The following is a 17,555-nucleotide window of genomic DNA, read 5'->3' on the forward strand; positions in this document are numbered from 1 at the left end:
GGATATTGAAATTGCATGAATTCTTTTTTCCAATCGTGCATGCATCTACCGGTATCTTGCAAAATCTAAGCAAAGCAGTGCATTCTTGTCATTGGTTGAATGCTGCCCGGATCCTACCTCTCCACACAGATGATACACACAGTACACACGTGCCACACCTGCCAGCGAGAGCACCAAATTAGCGAGTGATTAATGATAATACGATGGCTTCAACACCAGTTCAAGGGCTCGGTAGAAAAAAGGGAACTGATATATGGACACACTTTATTTACAATTCAGCAGAAAGGAAAACACAATGCACACTAGTAACGGGAGAGATATCCTGCGGCCACAAATTAGGTGGGAAGAATACAACCAACCTGAAGTGACACCTGAAGGCATATCACCCTGCTATTTATTCCACGGTAAGTTCATGTCAATGATAACTAATGTTAACTAGTTAGTATATAAGTTAGCTAACGTTAGGTTAACGTTGAAGTGGTTAATTTCTGCTACTGCTGATATCATACTGTATCTGATGCTGAGACTGATTGTTAAAGCACTCTGCTTTACCACTTTTTGTTTTAAATTTACACAGTGACTTAAACCAAAACAACACAGTGTACATCAAACAGTTAAAAGTGTATGATAATTAATGACATTATAAACTGTAAAGCAAGTGTCTGGAAAAACACTACCTAAGTTGGTTTTATTATGAGAGAGAAATACATATCTCTTTTGGACCCAAGTTGATTTTATTATGAGAGAGAAATACATACCTCTTTTGGTTTTATGCAAAGTTTCAGAAAATATATATAACCACAATAGGCAAAGAAAGAATGTTTCGCTTCTTGACTTTGAGTAAAGCAACATTCCACACTTCTATCTGTGCAATATCCTTAGCTTAGTAGTAGCGAGGACTGCGCAGCAGCATCACATTGATGGGAGAGAGAGGCTAGTGTACAGATATCCAGCTAAGGTAAGTATATTACACAAATAAGTGTTAACAGAGTGAAATGTTGCTTTAAGAGTTGTAACAGCCACTTACTATATTACATCTTTTGAAATTCCAGCATACTTGATACAACCTGACAACTTGCATCCAATTTCCAATACCTGTAAAACGTCAAATATAAAGCAGGGAGTCCCTGCGACAAGTTTTTGTTGACTAAAACTAGACTAAAATGTTTTGAGTTTTCGTCGACTAAAACTAAGAAGGATAAAAATGACTAAATGTGACTAAAACTAATGTGCATTTTCATCTAAAGACTAAGACTAAATCTAAAATAGCTGCCAAAATTGACACTGGTTGAAGGCCATTATTGATTTGCTCTTTTAGGAAATGATTGTCTCTATACTAGTGTATAAGACTTTGCTAAATGTATCTGCATTGTAGTGAAGAAGAGCTATCTCTATATGCATGTGGTTGCATACAGTATCATTTATATTTTTGAACTATCATATTACATTTAAGGAGAATTACACACTTATTAAATATTAAATTAAAATAACAAAAAACTGTACTGGGTTCTTATCACAGTGTGAAGCCAATATATATATATATTTTTTTATCAGGAATTTTTTTTTGCAGAATGCAAATACAGAGCTGCATAAATCCTAATGAGTTACTAACCTGCCGAATGTGTCCGGTCTCTGGTGGGCTCAGGGTGTCCGTCTGGGTAAAATGAATGTCAGCTAAAGGTGATCCTCAGATGAAGTTGTCTTTCAGGTAATTGTGACTATTTGACTTTAGTGTTCTGACTTTTATAACGTGGATGGGGGAGTGGCTACCTCCTGAATTTTACCAGAAAGAACACTTACGGGAGGACGAGTGCAGCCTTTGCGGAAATATGAAAATAACCAGTTAAGCGTTATTTTGAAGCAATGTTAATTACAGACATGGCAGATAATACTTTTAATGGCAGGCTTAGATTTGAATTAATGACTTGTAGACAGTGCTTTGTATATGTCAGTAACTTGGCATTTTTGTACATTGAAAACATGTTATTCATCAGATATCATGTATTTGTGTTCATTATCAGTGTGACCGTTTTGACTGAAAGAAAATCAATATACTTGCCAGGAAGAAGTCATTATCTATACGACCGGTAAGATTATCTACTGGACCAAAGTGCAATGCTGATTTTTGAGTTTAATTTCAGGGCCGTCTGTGGTAATGTCAGTACACTCGGTTTGTCGCCTTGTTTGCAAGATAGCTAATGTTAAACTCGATCAAAACGGTGAAAGCAGAACGGTGTAAATTGTGGGTGTACTTTATTTGGATTTGAGAAACGTGAATGAATTTCCAGCAAAGAGTTCACAGATGCAAAAGCAATACTTTAAATGTTTTGTTTTAGTTAGCCAGCAAGGCGAAACATCTAACCTCAGCACCACGCAAATATTCTACTTTTCCTCTGCCCAAAGAAATGTTTATCTGCAGTTCTAGTGGGAACTTAAATTCATTTGCATGTGGCCACACATGCTGAACCCATGTAGTGTATCATTACTCAAATGCATTTTCAAATTTTCATAATACCAAGTGTTCAAGATAGCAAACCGCCTGTCTAGCTGCACATGTAATTTGCAGATAAGTTTGTTGCCAAAATTGCACTCTTTCTTTATAACAATCCAATGCAGCTCTTGTTTAAATTAGTCCAAATTTGACCTATGAGCAGTTGAAGATGTTTCATCTTAACTTTGATCTTAGAAATCGTACCGTTGATAGCATAAACCACAAAATTAGTGTGAGATGCTCCTTTAAAATCAGAAAAAATATTTTCTGAGCGATTGTTAACCTATGACACCTTTATCAAACATCCACTTTTGGCCATGTAACACACCATATTAATATTTAACTAACACTTTCTTTTCAGTATTTGCGATGATGCGTAAACCAGAATTGGTTTGTTTCATTATCTGTACGACCGGTAACATTATCTACTGGACCAAAGTGCAATGCTGATTTTTGAGTTTAATTTTATGGCCGTCTGGGGTAATGTCAGTACCCTCGGTTTGTCGCCTTGTTTGCAAGATAGCTAATGTTAAACTCGGTCAAAACGGTGAAAGCAGAACGGTGTAAATTGTGGGTGTACTTTATTTGGATTTGAGAAACATGAATGAATTTCCAGCAAAGAGTTCACAGATGCAAAAGCAATACTTTAAATGTTTTGTTTTAGTTAGTCAGCAAGGCGAAACATCTAACCTCAGCACCACGCAAATATTCTACTTTTCCTCTGCCCAAAGAAATGTTTATCTGCAGTTCTAGTGGGAACTTCTGGATAAGAGCATCTGCTGACTGTTATAAAGTCAGTGGCAGTATTGGAGAAATATCTTTTGGGTACCGGTTGATTCAAGGGCGCTATGTTTTTTCACTCTTCTGGAGTGTGAATGTGGACAGGAGAAGGAAGGGAGACTTGCGTCATTCCTGGTCAATTAACCAATCAATGCAGAGCATGTGAAAAAAAACATGTAACATCCATCTAAAATGGTCTGTTTAGTTTGAAGGGTAAGAAACTCCCAGGATTTATCTTTTAAACATGTACTGCAAAATTTCCCCCCATGTAAAACCTCATCAATATGTTTGGTAGAGCTTGTGGAATAACGTATAACTTGCCAAAAAGTTTAATAGGGGGTCTTTAAGAATTTTTAAACGTTGTAGCAGTTTAATGTGTAAAATGCAATGTGGATAACACAATGACATTACTTTGTGAAGCACTGCTAACGGTCATCAGATTATTATATATAGAACATGAAAGGTAAAAAGAAAATATAGAGGTAATTGTTTTCTTCATTGTTTTAACGTGGTGTCTATCTAATTAGAGGCATGTCACAAACAATGTGAATAACACTGAACTGCTGGCAGTTTTCAAATAATAATATTTTTCAAATAAATGCACTCGGGATATTTCTAAATAACACATTATTAATAGCGTTTGATGTGTTAGCTGAATATGTCTCACTGTATTGTTTATGCTTATTGTGTGTAATGTTCATTTAGTGACTGTATTGACTTAAAAATACGAGAAGAAGCAGGTTGCAGTGAAAGCCTTTATTGCCGTGAAGCATATTGTTTCAACTGGTTATAAGCTCCAGTTAGATGAGTGCATTAATTTTAGCATAGCTCTTATCATTTTCACTGCACGTATATCAGAGGTATCTTCACTTACAATATATGACCCTCTTCATAGTGCACAGGTAACTTGTCCGCATTGCAGTCGATGACGATGTTTCTCACGCTGTCGGATCCTTTGTATTCGCATGGGGGCAGGTCTGATCCCCCCTTGCGTGTGCAGGTGATGACACGAAATTGTTGCAACGATCTGCGAAGAACTCTGCCATCCCGCATAGTGTAGGGTTCCCCGGCCTTGTCACAGACAGCGTTTATGAGGTTTGTGGTAGATGTAGAAATGACACTGTTGACCTCTTTGCAATGGTTGTGATTATAACGTTTGTTGATAATACTCATCTTGTTATTACAGTCTTTCACCGCCATGCCATTTTGGTAATGCTGAATTATGAATTTTTGGTATTGTGTGTCCTGTGAAATCACTGTGCAAGTGATGGCAAGGATCAGGAAGAGCAGAGAGAAGGTGGCCTTCATGATTGCGCCTGGGGAACATACACACAATTAGTGAGTATTATTTGTTGAAACTCTGATATATTTCAAAAGCTTCAGTATTGCCATACATTACACATGTAAGCCAATAAACAGCTAAATAGCCCACTTCCTCTCATACACACATGACCACGGACATGCGCACACATACACGCAACATACACCAACCTCAGCCCTCAGCTCATCTTACTCCAATGTAAATATTTCATAATGTAATTTCAGAGTTGCTGGCAGGCTGTCCTGCTATAAAACTTTTAGTCTGCTAAACTGTATCAGTCAATATACGTACTGCACACATTGTTGAAGGCAGTGTTCATTTCGTTAAAGAAAATGTTGACGAAAAATATGCGTCAACGACCTTTTTCCCATGACTAAGACGACACCTTGACGATTCGAAAATAAAAACTGCGACTAAATCTCTTTTCATTTTCGTTAACGAGACGAGACTAAAACGTTAGTGATGGACTAACGGATATTGAAATTGCATGAATTCTTTTTTCCAATCGTGCATGCATCTACCGGTATCTTGCAAAATCTAAGCAAAGCAGTGCATTCTTGTCATTGGTTGAATGCTGCCCGGATCCTACCTCTCCACACAGATGATACACACAGTACACACGTGCCACACCTGCCAGCGAGAGCACCAAATTAGGGAGTGATTAATGATAATACGATGGCTTCAACACCAATTCAAGGGCTCGGTAGAAAAAAGGGAACTGATATATGGACACACTTTATTTACAATTCAGCAGAAAGGGAAACACAATGCACACTAGTAACGGGAGAGAAACCCTGCGGCCACAAATTAGGTGGGAAGAATACAACCAACCTGAAGTGACACCTGAAGGCATATCACCCTGCTATTTATTCCACGGTAAGTTCATGTCAATGATAACTAATGTTAACTAGTCAGTATATAAGTTAGCTAACGTTAGGTTAACGTTGAGGTGGTTAATTTCTGCTACTGCTGATATCATACTGTATCTGATGCTGAGACTCTGATTGTTAAAGCACTCTGCTTTACCACTTTTTGTTTTAAATTTACATAGTGGCTTAAACCAAAACAACACAGTGTACATCAAACAGTTAAAAGTGTATGATAGTTAGACATTGTAAACTGTAAAGCAAGTGTCTGGAAAAACACTACCTAAGTTGGTTTTATTATGAAAGAGAAATACATATCTCTTTTGGACCCAAGTTGATTTTATTATGAGAGAAATACATAGGCTACCTCTTTTGGTTTTATGCAAAGTTTCAGAAAATATATATAACCACAATAGACAAAGAAAGAATGTTTCGCTTCTTGACTTTGAGTAAAGCAACATTCCACACTTCTATCTGTGCAATATCCTTAGCTTAGTAGTAGCGAGGACTGCACAGCAGCATCACATTGATGGGAGAGAGAGGCTAGTGTACAGATATCCAGCTAAGGTAAGTATATTACACAAATAAGTGTTAACAGAGTGAAATGTTGCTTTAAGAGTTGTAACAGCCACTTACTATATTACATCTTTTGAAATTTCAGCATACTTGATACAACCTGACAACTTGCATCCAATTTCCAATACCTGTATTAACCTAGTTTAATTAATTTGAATAGAAAACATCAAATATAAAGCAGGGAGTCCCTGCGACGAGTTTTTGTTGACTAAAACTAGACTAAAATGTTTTGAGTTTTCGTCGACTAAAACTAAGAAGGATAAAAATGACTAAATGTGACTAAAACTAATGTGCATTTTCATCTAAAGACTAAGACTAAATCTAAAATAGCTGCCAAAATTGACACTGGTTGAAGGCCATTATTTGCTCTTTTAGGAAATGATTGTCTCTATACTAGTGTATAAGACTTTGCTAAATGTATCTGCATTGTAGTGAAGAAGAGCTATCTCTATATGCATGTGGTTGCATACAGTATCATTTATATTTTTGAACTATCATATTACATTTAAGGAGAATTACACACTTATTAAATATTAAATTAAAATAACAAAAAACTGTACTGGGTTCTTATCACAGTGTGAAGGCAATATATATATTTTTTTTTATCAGGAGTTTTTTTTGCAGAATGCAAATACAGAGCTGCATAAATCCTAATGAGTTACTAACCTGCCGAATGTGTCCGGTCTCTGGTGGGCTCAGGGTGTCCGTCTGGGTAAAATGAATGTCAGCTAAAGGTGATCCTCAGATGAAGGTGTCTTTCAGGTGAGTGTGACTATTTGAGTTTAGTGTTCTGACTTTTATAACGTGGATGGGGGAGTGGCTACCTCTGATGTCATCAGAATTTTACCCAAAAGCCTTTATTCTTTGAAAATAAAAAAACTGCACGTCAAGATTAAGAAGATCACATAAAATGGGGTGCACAACTCTGATCCTTAAGGGCTGGTCTGTGTGCTGGTTTTTGTTCCAACCTATTCCCTTAGTTTTCTGACAGCTAGCTATGCTGGTTCATTCCTTGAGCATGGTAAAATTTTCAGGTTAAACTTGCAGTCTGGGGCTGTAGCTGCTGCTTGTACAACTGACAGATCAAGAGATGATTGAACTAATTAAATAATTAAGAAGTTGGCACAAACTTGTGAAATGGATCAGCTCTTTTTGTGCATCCCTGGTGTAGATGCTGTTCTGCTGGTGTACTGACCAAGCAGAAATGAAAGATAAAGAAAGGGGGAGGAAAGGACAGAGAAGTGAAATGAGAAATGCTCAGTGTCAAGTATAAAGAGCTGCTAAAATGTCTGAATAGGAACATCATCAGTCCCTGAATGCATATAAATATAAATCCAAAGAAGTTTCCTGCATAGTTTGGTTGGTAAAAGTACTGGTCTTAAGGGCAGGCTGGGTCCTTCAGTCATATTAGATGTAAATGTTGATGACATGATAATAACAGAGACTAGTAAGACACTGTTAGCTTAATCCCACCAGGGGTCTGGTGGAATCAATGCCAGCGATGAAGCCAGGATTTATTATTTATTTATTTTGGGAGACTGGCAGATGGCTGCAACAAGTTACTTTTGTTCTCTTTTCCTGTAAACACATTTTGCACAAGAAAAAAAACTGGTGGTGGTATTTTAACCCAAAAACCTCTCCCTATGTCATTGGTAAACACATTCCAGTTGTTTGATACAGGCTCTCCTGTAGTACCATATGGGCTGCGGTTTGTAGAACAGTCATTGGCTCACAGCTAGAGAAGAAAAACCCCCAAACACGTCTGACTGATCAGAAACACCCTTCGGGAGGCAGGTGTGGATGTATCAGTGACTACCGTATGCAGAAGACTTCGGAAACAGAACTACAGAGTCTCCACTGCAAGATGTAAACCACTGGCTAAGCGCCAAAACAGGGTGGCCACGTTACAATTTTCCAAGAACTACCTAAAGGAGCTTGCAGAGTTCTGGGGAAAAAAAACATCTTGTGGACTGGTGAAACCAATATGCTTCCATCATGTTTGTATAGTACTTATGTGATAATGGCTGGTGCCTTTTATTTGTCTGTTAGCTTTGGGCTGGGATCCAACCTGTTAACTGGAAATAAACTGTGGCACTGAATAAACAGTCCACACCTTATTTCACCTGTGTTTTGTAGTTGTCCAATGACCATGATATGCACTTTTGTACGTCGCTTTGGATAAAATTGTCTGCTAAATAAATGTAATGTAATGTAACTAAACCCATGCTCTGTCAAACAGGGGTATGGACAGAAGGGGCGTAATACCAATTTCAGTGCCAGAGGGTGCTGTCTGGGGGTGTCCACACACACACACACACACACACACACACACATCTTTGAAATGACCCCTGAGTTATTCCCACATTAAGAGTGAAAACATCCGTCTGCATGCATTTAGAGAGATAATCACAATGCTCAGGTAAGGTACATGCAGTAGGGTGAGATCACAAGGTTTAACAACCTTGCACATGGGGTCCGCAGCCAGACAATCTCCACACAGTTCATGTGAATATTATTACACTTAAATAATTACACAATTTTTATTGTTTTATTTGGCTGCTGGTCAAGGCCTATACAAATACTTTGCCCCTTTCACAGTTTTGCAGAATATGCGACGAAATAACAGACCAGTATATGTGTATAAATCTATAAGCATTGTTTCCTTTAAATGTGACAGGGACTGATGGCTGTGAGTAACAAGATAAAAGCCCCTCACTGTAATGTCTGTTTAGGTCTTTCATGTTACATTACAGGCATTTAGCAGATGCTCTTATCCAGAGCGACTTACACAACATAGCGACTTACACGACATAGCATTTTAGTATCCATTGTATCCATTTATACAGCTGGATATATACTGAAGCAATTCAGGTTAGGTACCTTGCGCAAGGGTACAGCCAAGCACAGAAACCAAGCACAGAAGCAGGAGTTGAGGGAGTTGGTCAGCCAGAACCAGGATGTGTTCTCCAGTGAACCGGGACACACCGATCTGGTACAGCACCACATCATCACTGAACCTTGCAGGACATGACTCAATTCTATGTGCCTGCTCGACCACTCCGCTCTGCAGCAGCAGGGCGTCTTGTAACCCCTCCCACCCGCCCAAAGGGATCACAGAGCTTCTCCACCCTAGCTCCCCAGTGGTGGAACGAACTCCCCGTCCCTCTCCGAACCTCCCCCTCACTATCCATCTTCCGCCGTGGCCTGAAGACTCATCTCTTCAGACTATACCTAGAATAACCACCACCACGCTGTATTAAAAAAAAAAAAAAAAAAAACCCTTTTCCCTGTCACTTGTTACATGTTGCCCCATCCCTGCACTTCTTGGTAAATTGTATTTGTCCTAATACTCTAGCTTATTCTTCTGCCTAGTTTGGCTTTGCAGATGTTAGACCAGGATGAGTGTTCTTTTCCAGGCTTAGAAATAGCTTTACAAAATAAGTAATTGTACCATTTACTGAACCCGTGGTTCAGCAGTTCACGATCAGAAAATGCACTTTAGCAAGTCGCTTGGTAAGCAGCCATGCTAATGAAGGAATGAATGTAAATAATTAATGTAACCTGGGAAAAAGGTGAAATTGAGACCCTACCGCATACCAGAAGCGAGGAGAGACGCTATCAGGGACGAGGTAAAAGTTATGTTGGAAGCTGGAATCATCGAAGAGTTGAATAGTGAGTGGTGCAGCCCCATAGTGTTGATACCGAAACCAGACGGCACCATTCGCTTCTGTAATTATTTTAGAAAATTGAATGAAATCTCAAAGTTCAATGTCTACCCGATGCCCCGAATTGATGAACTAATAGAACAGCTAGGCACACTTGACCTGACGAAGGGTTACTGGCAGGTGTCCTTAGCTCCCGAGGCGCGGGAGAAAACTGCTTTCGCCACCCCTGACGGGCTGTTCCACTACAGGAAGCTGCCCTTTGGATTGCACGGGGCCCCACCCACCTTCCAGAGGTTGATGGACCAGGTTCTTTGTCCCCATCATGAGTATGCCGCGGCCTACCTCGATGATATTGTAATCCATGGGAACGAGTGGGAGATCCACCTAAACCAGGTGAATGCAGTTTTACAGGCCTTAAGGGGGGTGGGGCTAACAGCTAACCCAAAAAAAATGTTGGCTCGGCCTACGGGAGGCTGAGTACCTGGGGTACACGATCCTTACAGCCCTTTGCTTTCTCTGTCATCCACAGATCAGGTGCAGCCCATGGAAATGCCGATGCCCTCTCCAGGAGGGATGCTCTAGGGAGCTGGACCGCCCCTCCCTCCCGGTCGGAACTGAGGGGAGCGGGTGTGTGGCAGACGGCAGGGAGAGGTGAGGGGAGTGGTAATTGAGGGCAGATATGTTGCAGCCCGCTGGCTCCACCCCCGAGCCTTATATGGACTTCCTGCCCCAACGAGGCAAGCCTGGGCTTCATTAAGCCATTAAGTGTAGGGGGATAAAAGGGGAAGCGGGTTGCACAAACAGTTCAAAGTACCGTGAGAGAAATGCATGTTGCAGAGAGTGAGAGAAAGCTAAAATATCTGTGTGATTACCTGTTGTGACCCGGACTGTTTGACAAACCCCGCTGTGTACTTTGTGAGCTCTCAATCACGGTTGATGGCACCACAGTGACTGCCTCTCACTCTGCCAAGAGCTTGGGGGTGGTCCTGGATGACCAGCTGGACCTCAAGGAGCACATCAAGGCAACATTACGGTCCTGCAGATTCCTTCTGTACAACATCAGAAGGATTCGACCATACCTGACAACGCATTCCACCCAGCTGCTCGTCCAGGCTACGGTGACCTCTCGCCTTGATTACTGCAACTCTCTCCTTGCAAGCCTGCCAGCTTGTGCCATACAGCCACTACAGATGATTCAGAATGCCGCTGCCCGACTCATCTACAACCTCCCCAAATTTTCCCACGTCACTCCTCTGCTGCGATCACTTCACTGGCTACTGGTCACCGCCAGGATCCGGTTCAAAGCCCTGACCCTTGCCTACACTGCTGCCAACAGGACAGCCCCCATCTACTTGCAGGACATACTTCGCTCTGCGGCAGCAGGGCGCCTTGTAACCCCTCCCACCCACCCAAAGGGATCACAGAGCTTCTCCACCCTAGCTCCCCAGTGGTGGAACGAACTCCCGTCCCTCTCCGAACCTCCCCCTCACTACCCATCTTCCGTCGTGACCTGAAGACTCATCTCTTCAGACTATACCTAGACTAACCACCACCACGCTGTATATTTCACTCTTTTATAATAAATTTTAAAAAAATTTAAAAACCCTTTTCCTGTCACTTGTTACATGTTGCCCCATCCCAACACCTCTTGGTAACTTGTATTTGTCCTAATACTGTAGCTTATTCTTCTGCCTAGTTGGCTTTGCAGATGTTAGGCCGGAATAGTGTTCACTGTTCTCGGCTAGAAATAGCTGTACAAAATAAGTATTGTACCTTACTGAACCTGTGTTTAGCAGTTGTCTACGATCATGAAATGCACTTTTTTTTGTACGTCACTTTGGATAAAAGCGTCTGCCAAATGAATGTAATGTAATGTGTACCGAACTGTTTTGGCTGAGGACCTGGGTTTTTTTGATTACCCCTGGAATACGGAAAAAGGAAAACGAGAACGGATTGTGGACTTTGGATTAGTTGCTGAATTTCCCCCTTTCCCTCCTTGTGTAAATTTTCCCTAATAAATCCCCCAATTGCACTCCAGTTGTGTTTCGTGTGCGTGTTTAGTTATCAAATTGGTGACGTGGAAACCCCACACCTGTGAGCCTGCCACAGGTAGTTTCAACAGCAGGACCCAAGGTGTGGATCTCTCAAGACCTCAGAATGCAAACTGGGTGAAGGAACTCTAGTAAGTAAACCCATCTGTTTATTCTGGGACTAATAATTTACTGTACTGTACCAATACAAACTGTATTGGTACAGTACAGCTGCCTGGAACTTCCTCGTGTTTCTACCTTCTGGCGGGAAGGCGTGGGGGATGGGTACATCCGGTCTCTTCAGCTGACTACTGTAAGTGAAAGTAGCTAATACTAATTTACCAGCTGATCTTAATACACAGGTAATGGTGCATTAAGGTGCTTTTTTATGTTTCCCTTTTCCATTTTGCAATACTCAATTCTTTTTTTGTATGGTGTATTAAAAAATGTAATTAGTTATGTATATATACACCGATCAACATTAAAATCACCTGCCTAATATTGTGTAGGTCCCCCTTGTGCCGCCAAAACAGCTCTGACCCATCGAGAGTTTCTAAAATCATGTGGAAATAATTCACCCTCTAACAATATCTTAGCTTTTTATAGCCCTGTAGCATCTAATAATGTAATAAACTACCAATAGTGTAATAACTCCCAATAATGTAATCCATTTCAAATTATGTAATAAAAACCAATAATGTAGATGCTGTTCTGCTGGTGTACTGACCAAGCAGAAATGAAAGATAAAGAAAGGGGAAGAAAGGAAAGAGAAGTGAAATGAGAAATGCCCAGTGTCAACTATAAAGAGCAGCTAAAATGTCTGAATAGGTACATCATCAGCCCCTGAATGCATATAAATATAAATCCAAAGAAGTTTCCTGCATAGTTTGGTTGGTAAAGGTACTGGTCTTAAGGGCAGGCTGGGTCCTTCAGTCATATTAGATGTAAATGTTGATGACATGATAATAACAGAGACTAGTAAGACACTGTTAGCTTAATCCCACCAGGGGTCTGGTGGAATCAATGCCAGCGATGAAGCCAGGATTTATTATTTATTTATTTTTGGAGAAGGGAGACTGGCAGATGGCTGCAACAAGTTACTTTTGTTCTCTTTTCCTGTAAACACATTTTGCACAAGAAAAAAAACTGGTGGTGGTATTTTAACCCAAAAACCTCTCCCCATGTCATTGGTAAACACATTCCAGTTGTTTGATACAGGGCCTCCTGTAGTACCGTATGGGCTGCAGTTTGTAGAACAGTCATTGGCTCACAGCTAGAGAAGAAAAACCCCCAAACACATCTGACTGATCAGAAACACCCTTCGGGAGGCAGGTGTGGATGTATCAGTGACTACCGTATGCAGAAGACTTCAGAAACAGAACTACAGAGTCTCCACTGCAAGATGTAAACCACTGGCTAAGCGCCAAAACAGGGTGGCCACGTTACAATTTTCCAAGAACTACCTAAAGGAGCTTGCAGAATTCTGGGGAAAAAAAAACATCTTGTGGACCGGTGAAACCAATATGCTTCCATCATGTTTGTATAGTACTTATGTGATAATGGCTGGTGCCTTTCATTTGTCTGTTAGCTTCGGGCTGAGATCCAACCTGTTAACTGGAAACAAACTGTGGCACTGAATAAACAGTCCACACCTTATTTCACCTGTGTTTTGTAGTTGTCCAATGACCATGATATGCACTTTTGTTTGTCGCTTTGGATAAAATTGTCTGCTAAATAAATGTAATGTAATGTAAGTAAACCCATGCTCTGTCAAACAGGGGTATGGACAGAAGGAGCGTAATACCAATTTCAGTGCCAGAGGGTGCTGTTTGGGGGTGTCCACACACACACACACATCTTTGAAATGACCCCTGAGTTATTCCCACATTAAGAGTTAAAACATCCGTCTTTGCACAGTGAATGTCTGTGTGGTGTGGGGATGGCTGGTTTAAGCAGCCACACCTGCCCTGGGTCAAGCTAATTAGACCTGGCCAATTGGATAATTGGTTAAGAATTAGATAATTGGCCAGGCTAATTGGACCCGGGAACAGGAGTGGCTGCACCTGTGCGTAGTGAGGTAATCCGTGCGCACAGGTTAAATCTACCATCCCCACTCACACCAAGGAGAGCCTCTCTGTCATGACCGTGTTTTACATCTGCTCATTTGGCTGTACCATCTTGCCAAACCTTGTAAATGAATGTGGACTATTTGAGCATCTTCTCCCTGTATCTCTGTGCTGGAGGGCCCCTAGGAAAGCCACTTCGGTGGCCTGTGGCAGGCGTGTTTGCCACAGTCTGTTTAGGTCTTTCATGTTACATTACATTACAGGCATTTAGCAGACGCTCTTATCCAGAGCGACTTACACAACATAGCAACTTACACAACATAACATTTTAGTATCCATTGTATCCATTTATACAGCAGGATATATACTGAAGCAATTCACGTTAGGTACCTTGCGCAAGGGTACAGCCAAGCACAGAAACCAAGCACAGAAGCAGGAGTTGAGGGAGTTGGTCAGCCAGAACCAGGATGTGTTCTCCAGTGAACCGGGACACACCGATCTGGTATCAGGTTAGGTACCTTGCACAAGGGTACATCGGCAGTGTCCTACCCAGGAATCGAACATATGACCTTTCGGTTACAACCCCAGTTCTTCACCCACTGTGCTACGCTGCCGCCCCATGTGTTAGCAGCAGATCTCGGAAGAAGCACCCGCATCCTCTGTTTTCTTTACCACTTGCTGAGTGGGTGACGGTAGTTTCTAGGGTGCAGTGGCGTAAGTGTAAATGCATCAGAAACGTTGGTGGTATATGGCCAGTGTATTTACTCACAGATTTGACGGCCATCCAACGAGCCTTGATTGACTAAAGAATCAGCAAGCCTGTAGAATTAGAGCTCCCTAGGTCGAAACTTGTGTACCCTTCTGTCCTGCTCTATTCTGTTACTTCGTGGACGTGCACTTTTAGTTTTTGTAAGGTTTATAAGGTATTTTAATAGGCTTATCTGCAGGTGGGAATCCTCTTCGCTGTTTTGCTAAGCTAGAACCGGAAAACTTGATAGTGGAGATTAGGAGCAGACGCATATGTCCCATAAGGCTTTGCATATGAGAAAATAACAACAGTGTGAGAGAAATTAGGATGAAATTATGAAATTGCGTAGTTGAAACAATATGTTTTTGCAGAATGGGCATGTAGGTGAAGGTTGATCACAGACTATAGTGCGAAGTAAATGAAGTGATCATGAGCGAGCTTAGTATCCTTATCGAACGGTATATATAACAGTCGCTATAAAGTATTAGATGTTAAAGTGGAGAGTTAAGTAACATGAAATTTATTGCACTGGTGTGCTTTTCTCATGTTCAGTACTAATGGCTATAATTATGAGTGAGTCGTGGTTTTAAATGTAATGTTTTAATGGGGAGTTGCAGAATGTACATATGTAGTAATTGTTTGTATGTGGCTAGATAGAGAACAGGGTGAGGTGACATGAATGTAGAAACGTGGCATTTGCTGATAAGAAGGTTTTGCACGGTAGCCAAGTGAAGAAATATACATTTGCCGTTATGAAATGCATATGGGTGGCCGTGAGTGAGTTTTGGTAAAGCAAATATAAGCGTAAGAAAACTTTAGTGTAAAAGAGGAAATTATCTTCCTGAGGGTGAGGTGGGATTCAATCCTTCAACCAGAGGTTTACCAGTCTGTGACTTTGTTAGTGCAGCACCATGACAGAGCTATGCAATGCGTGAAATATCATTAGCAAACCTGTCCGTGGTTTTAAAGAAGAACACAGGCCAGTAAGCACAGAAGAGCTCCCGTTGAATCCATATGGTTTTGCAATATTGTAGCCGGTTAATAACTGAACATACAGACGGTACGTCATAATGCAGTATATACGTTCGGTGAACGGCGGGTAGATATGGTGCAAAAGAAATAATTGAGAAATAGTAGACAATTATCAGTGAGGGTAAAAGCAGGTGAAAAAAACATGTTTTTAGCTGGGCTTGAACCTATGACCCTGTGTTCCCAAGACTGTAACTTTGCCCACTAGGCCACAGCAGACTAGCTGTTTAAGTTGGAAATGTTTCAGAATAAAAAGGTATGGGTATTTTCCGTGTGTATGCGTGTTTTTGATTGGGTCGTGTAGGTGAAGATTTGGCTGGTGTCGGTAAAATGTCCAATGGGGAGACATGTTGTTAGCGGGATTGGCGGCAGGAAAAATAAGAAGAAGAAGAAGAATGAGAAGAAGAAGAAGAAGGAGAAAACGTAAAATCCCCTTAGTTTGGGGCTTTATTGTGTGGACATGTGAAGTTGTTTATGAATTCTGTCTGTTGAAACGGGGTGAGAATGTACAGAATTTGAAGTTTTTAAGGGCTGAGTGTCTGTGGCTGTTGTGGTTTCTGTGGGGAACCCTGAAAAGTGCCAATCTCTCGGTGCTGTATAGGCATGGGGCATGCCCCCGCCAAGGCGTAACTTGGCGGGATGGCATACCTGCCATCCCAATATATATGTGTGTGTGTGTGTGTACATACTGCCTCTCCTACAGATACCACATACTTATCATTTCAGATACACAATATGACACATGTCTTTCCAGAAAGAAGCTATTGTTTATAGTGGCACAAAGTGATTTGTGCCTCGTTCAGTATATTCAAGCCTGCATAACATTTAAAAAAATGAACAGATAATGTGCTATATATATATATACAAATAGTTTTTCATCCAAAAGATGAGCAATGATATTTGGAAGATAGATAGATAGATAGATAGATAGAAACTTTATTGATCCCGTAGGGAAGTTCCCTTAGGGAAATTCAGGTTTCCAGTGAGTACAGCACCATAAGTCAAAAAGTTAACAAATTAAACATCACACATCAATATCAACATAGAGATAGTAACAAATAATAAAGAAATGAATAAAGAATAAGTAGCACGGTTATATAAAATAGCAGCGGTTGTTCCAGTTTAATTAAATAGGTAGTAAACAATAAATAATGAGACTTTCAGTTGATGATGATGATGTTCAGGTGATCAGGCCTAACTCTACTTCCTCAGACCTCAGACCTAACCTATCTCCCCACCCCTCCTCTCCCTTCCAACTTTGGAGTTGTGCAGTCTGATGGCACGGGGAACAAAGGAATTTTTCAGTCTGTTATATATACCATGGATACCATGGATACCACAGATATATATACCATGGCTTCAACAGAAGTACAGGTACATACAGGTACAGAAATACACAACATTTTAAATGAGGTGACTTAATGCCTCCATGCCGGCTGTCTCCAAAATATCCACAACCATATTTTGCCTCATCACAATCTCTCTTAGTGTTACTGGGGTTTCCACTGTGGTGAACTCAGGGTTGGGCAGAGTTGCAAATGCCCCAGGGCAGAGAGCAGAAATGCAAAGGGGTAAGGAACTAGATGATTGATAATGATTTGAAGTATTGTAGAGGCCACGGTATAATGTGGAATAGGGTGCAATGCCGTGGCAGCATTTCTACAAGATTTGTACTGTACAACGGGGAAATGCGCAACTTTGTGGTCGTGATCCACCATTTTTAAATAAAGTTTTGAGCCTATGGTTAAAAAATAGTGTGTCCAAAGCTTGAACATTCCAAGGGAGGTTGTTCCCTAAGACAGGAGCTCTGTAAAAGAAGGTTTTGCCTCCCATTGTAGTTATAGTTATTATTGGAACTTTGAAATAAAGATTTTTTTTTGAGATTTTTCTTTATTTAATTCTTGAGATTTATAAATGATAGATAACTGAGTGAGTTGGTGTGTGTATGTGACGGATAGAGAGAGAGAGAGAGAGAGAGAGAGA

The 17,555-nt window shown here is 40.8% G+C and overlaps 2 protein-coding genes across 2 annotated transcripts in view; one reads left to right on the forward strand and one right to left on the reverse strand.

The window, feature by feature from the left end:
* The window catches only part of mrnip (MRN complex interacting protein), a 317,439-nt gene that overhangs the window by 190,821 nt on the left and 109,063 nt on the right, over positions 1–17,555 (forward strand). The gene's annotated exons all lie outside the window — the stretch shown is intronic.
* On the reverse strand, positions 4,013–6,855 carry rnasel3 (ribonuclease like 3). Its single transcript, XM_064325899.1, has 2 exons — positions 6,701–6,855; positions 4,013–4,587 (listed from the first exon to the last, which is right to left on the reverse strand). Exon 2 carries the CDS (start codon positions 4,577–4,579, stop codon positions 4,142–4,144), a length of 438 nt encoding a protein of 145 aa, XP_064181969.1. The 5' UTR covers positions 4,580–4,587; positions 6,701–6,855; the 3' UTR covers positions 4,013–4,141.

This window comes from Anguilla rostrata, chromosome 3 (assembly GCF_018555375.3).
Source record: "Anguilla rostrata isolate EN2019 chromosome 3, ASM1855537v3, whole genome shotgun sequence".
Classification (NCBI taxonomy): Eukaryota; Metazoa; Chordata; class Actinopteri; order Anguilliformes; family Anguillidae; genus Anguilla; species Anguilla rostrata.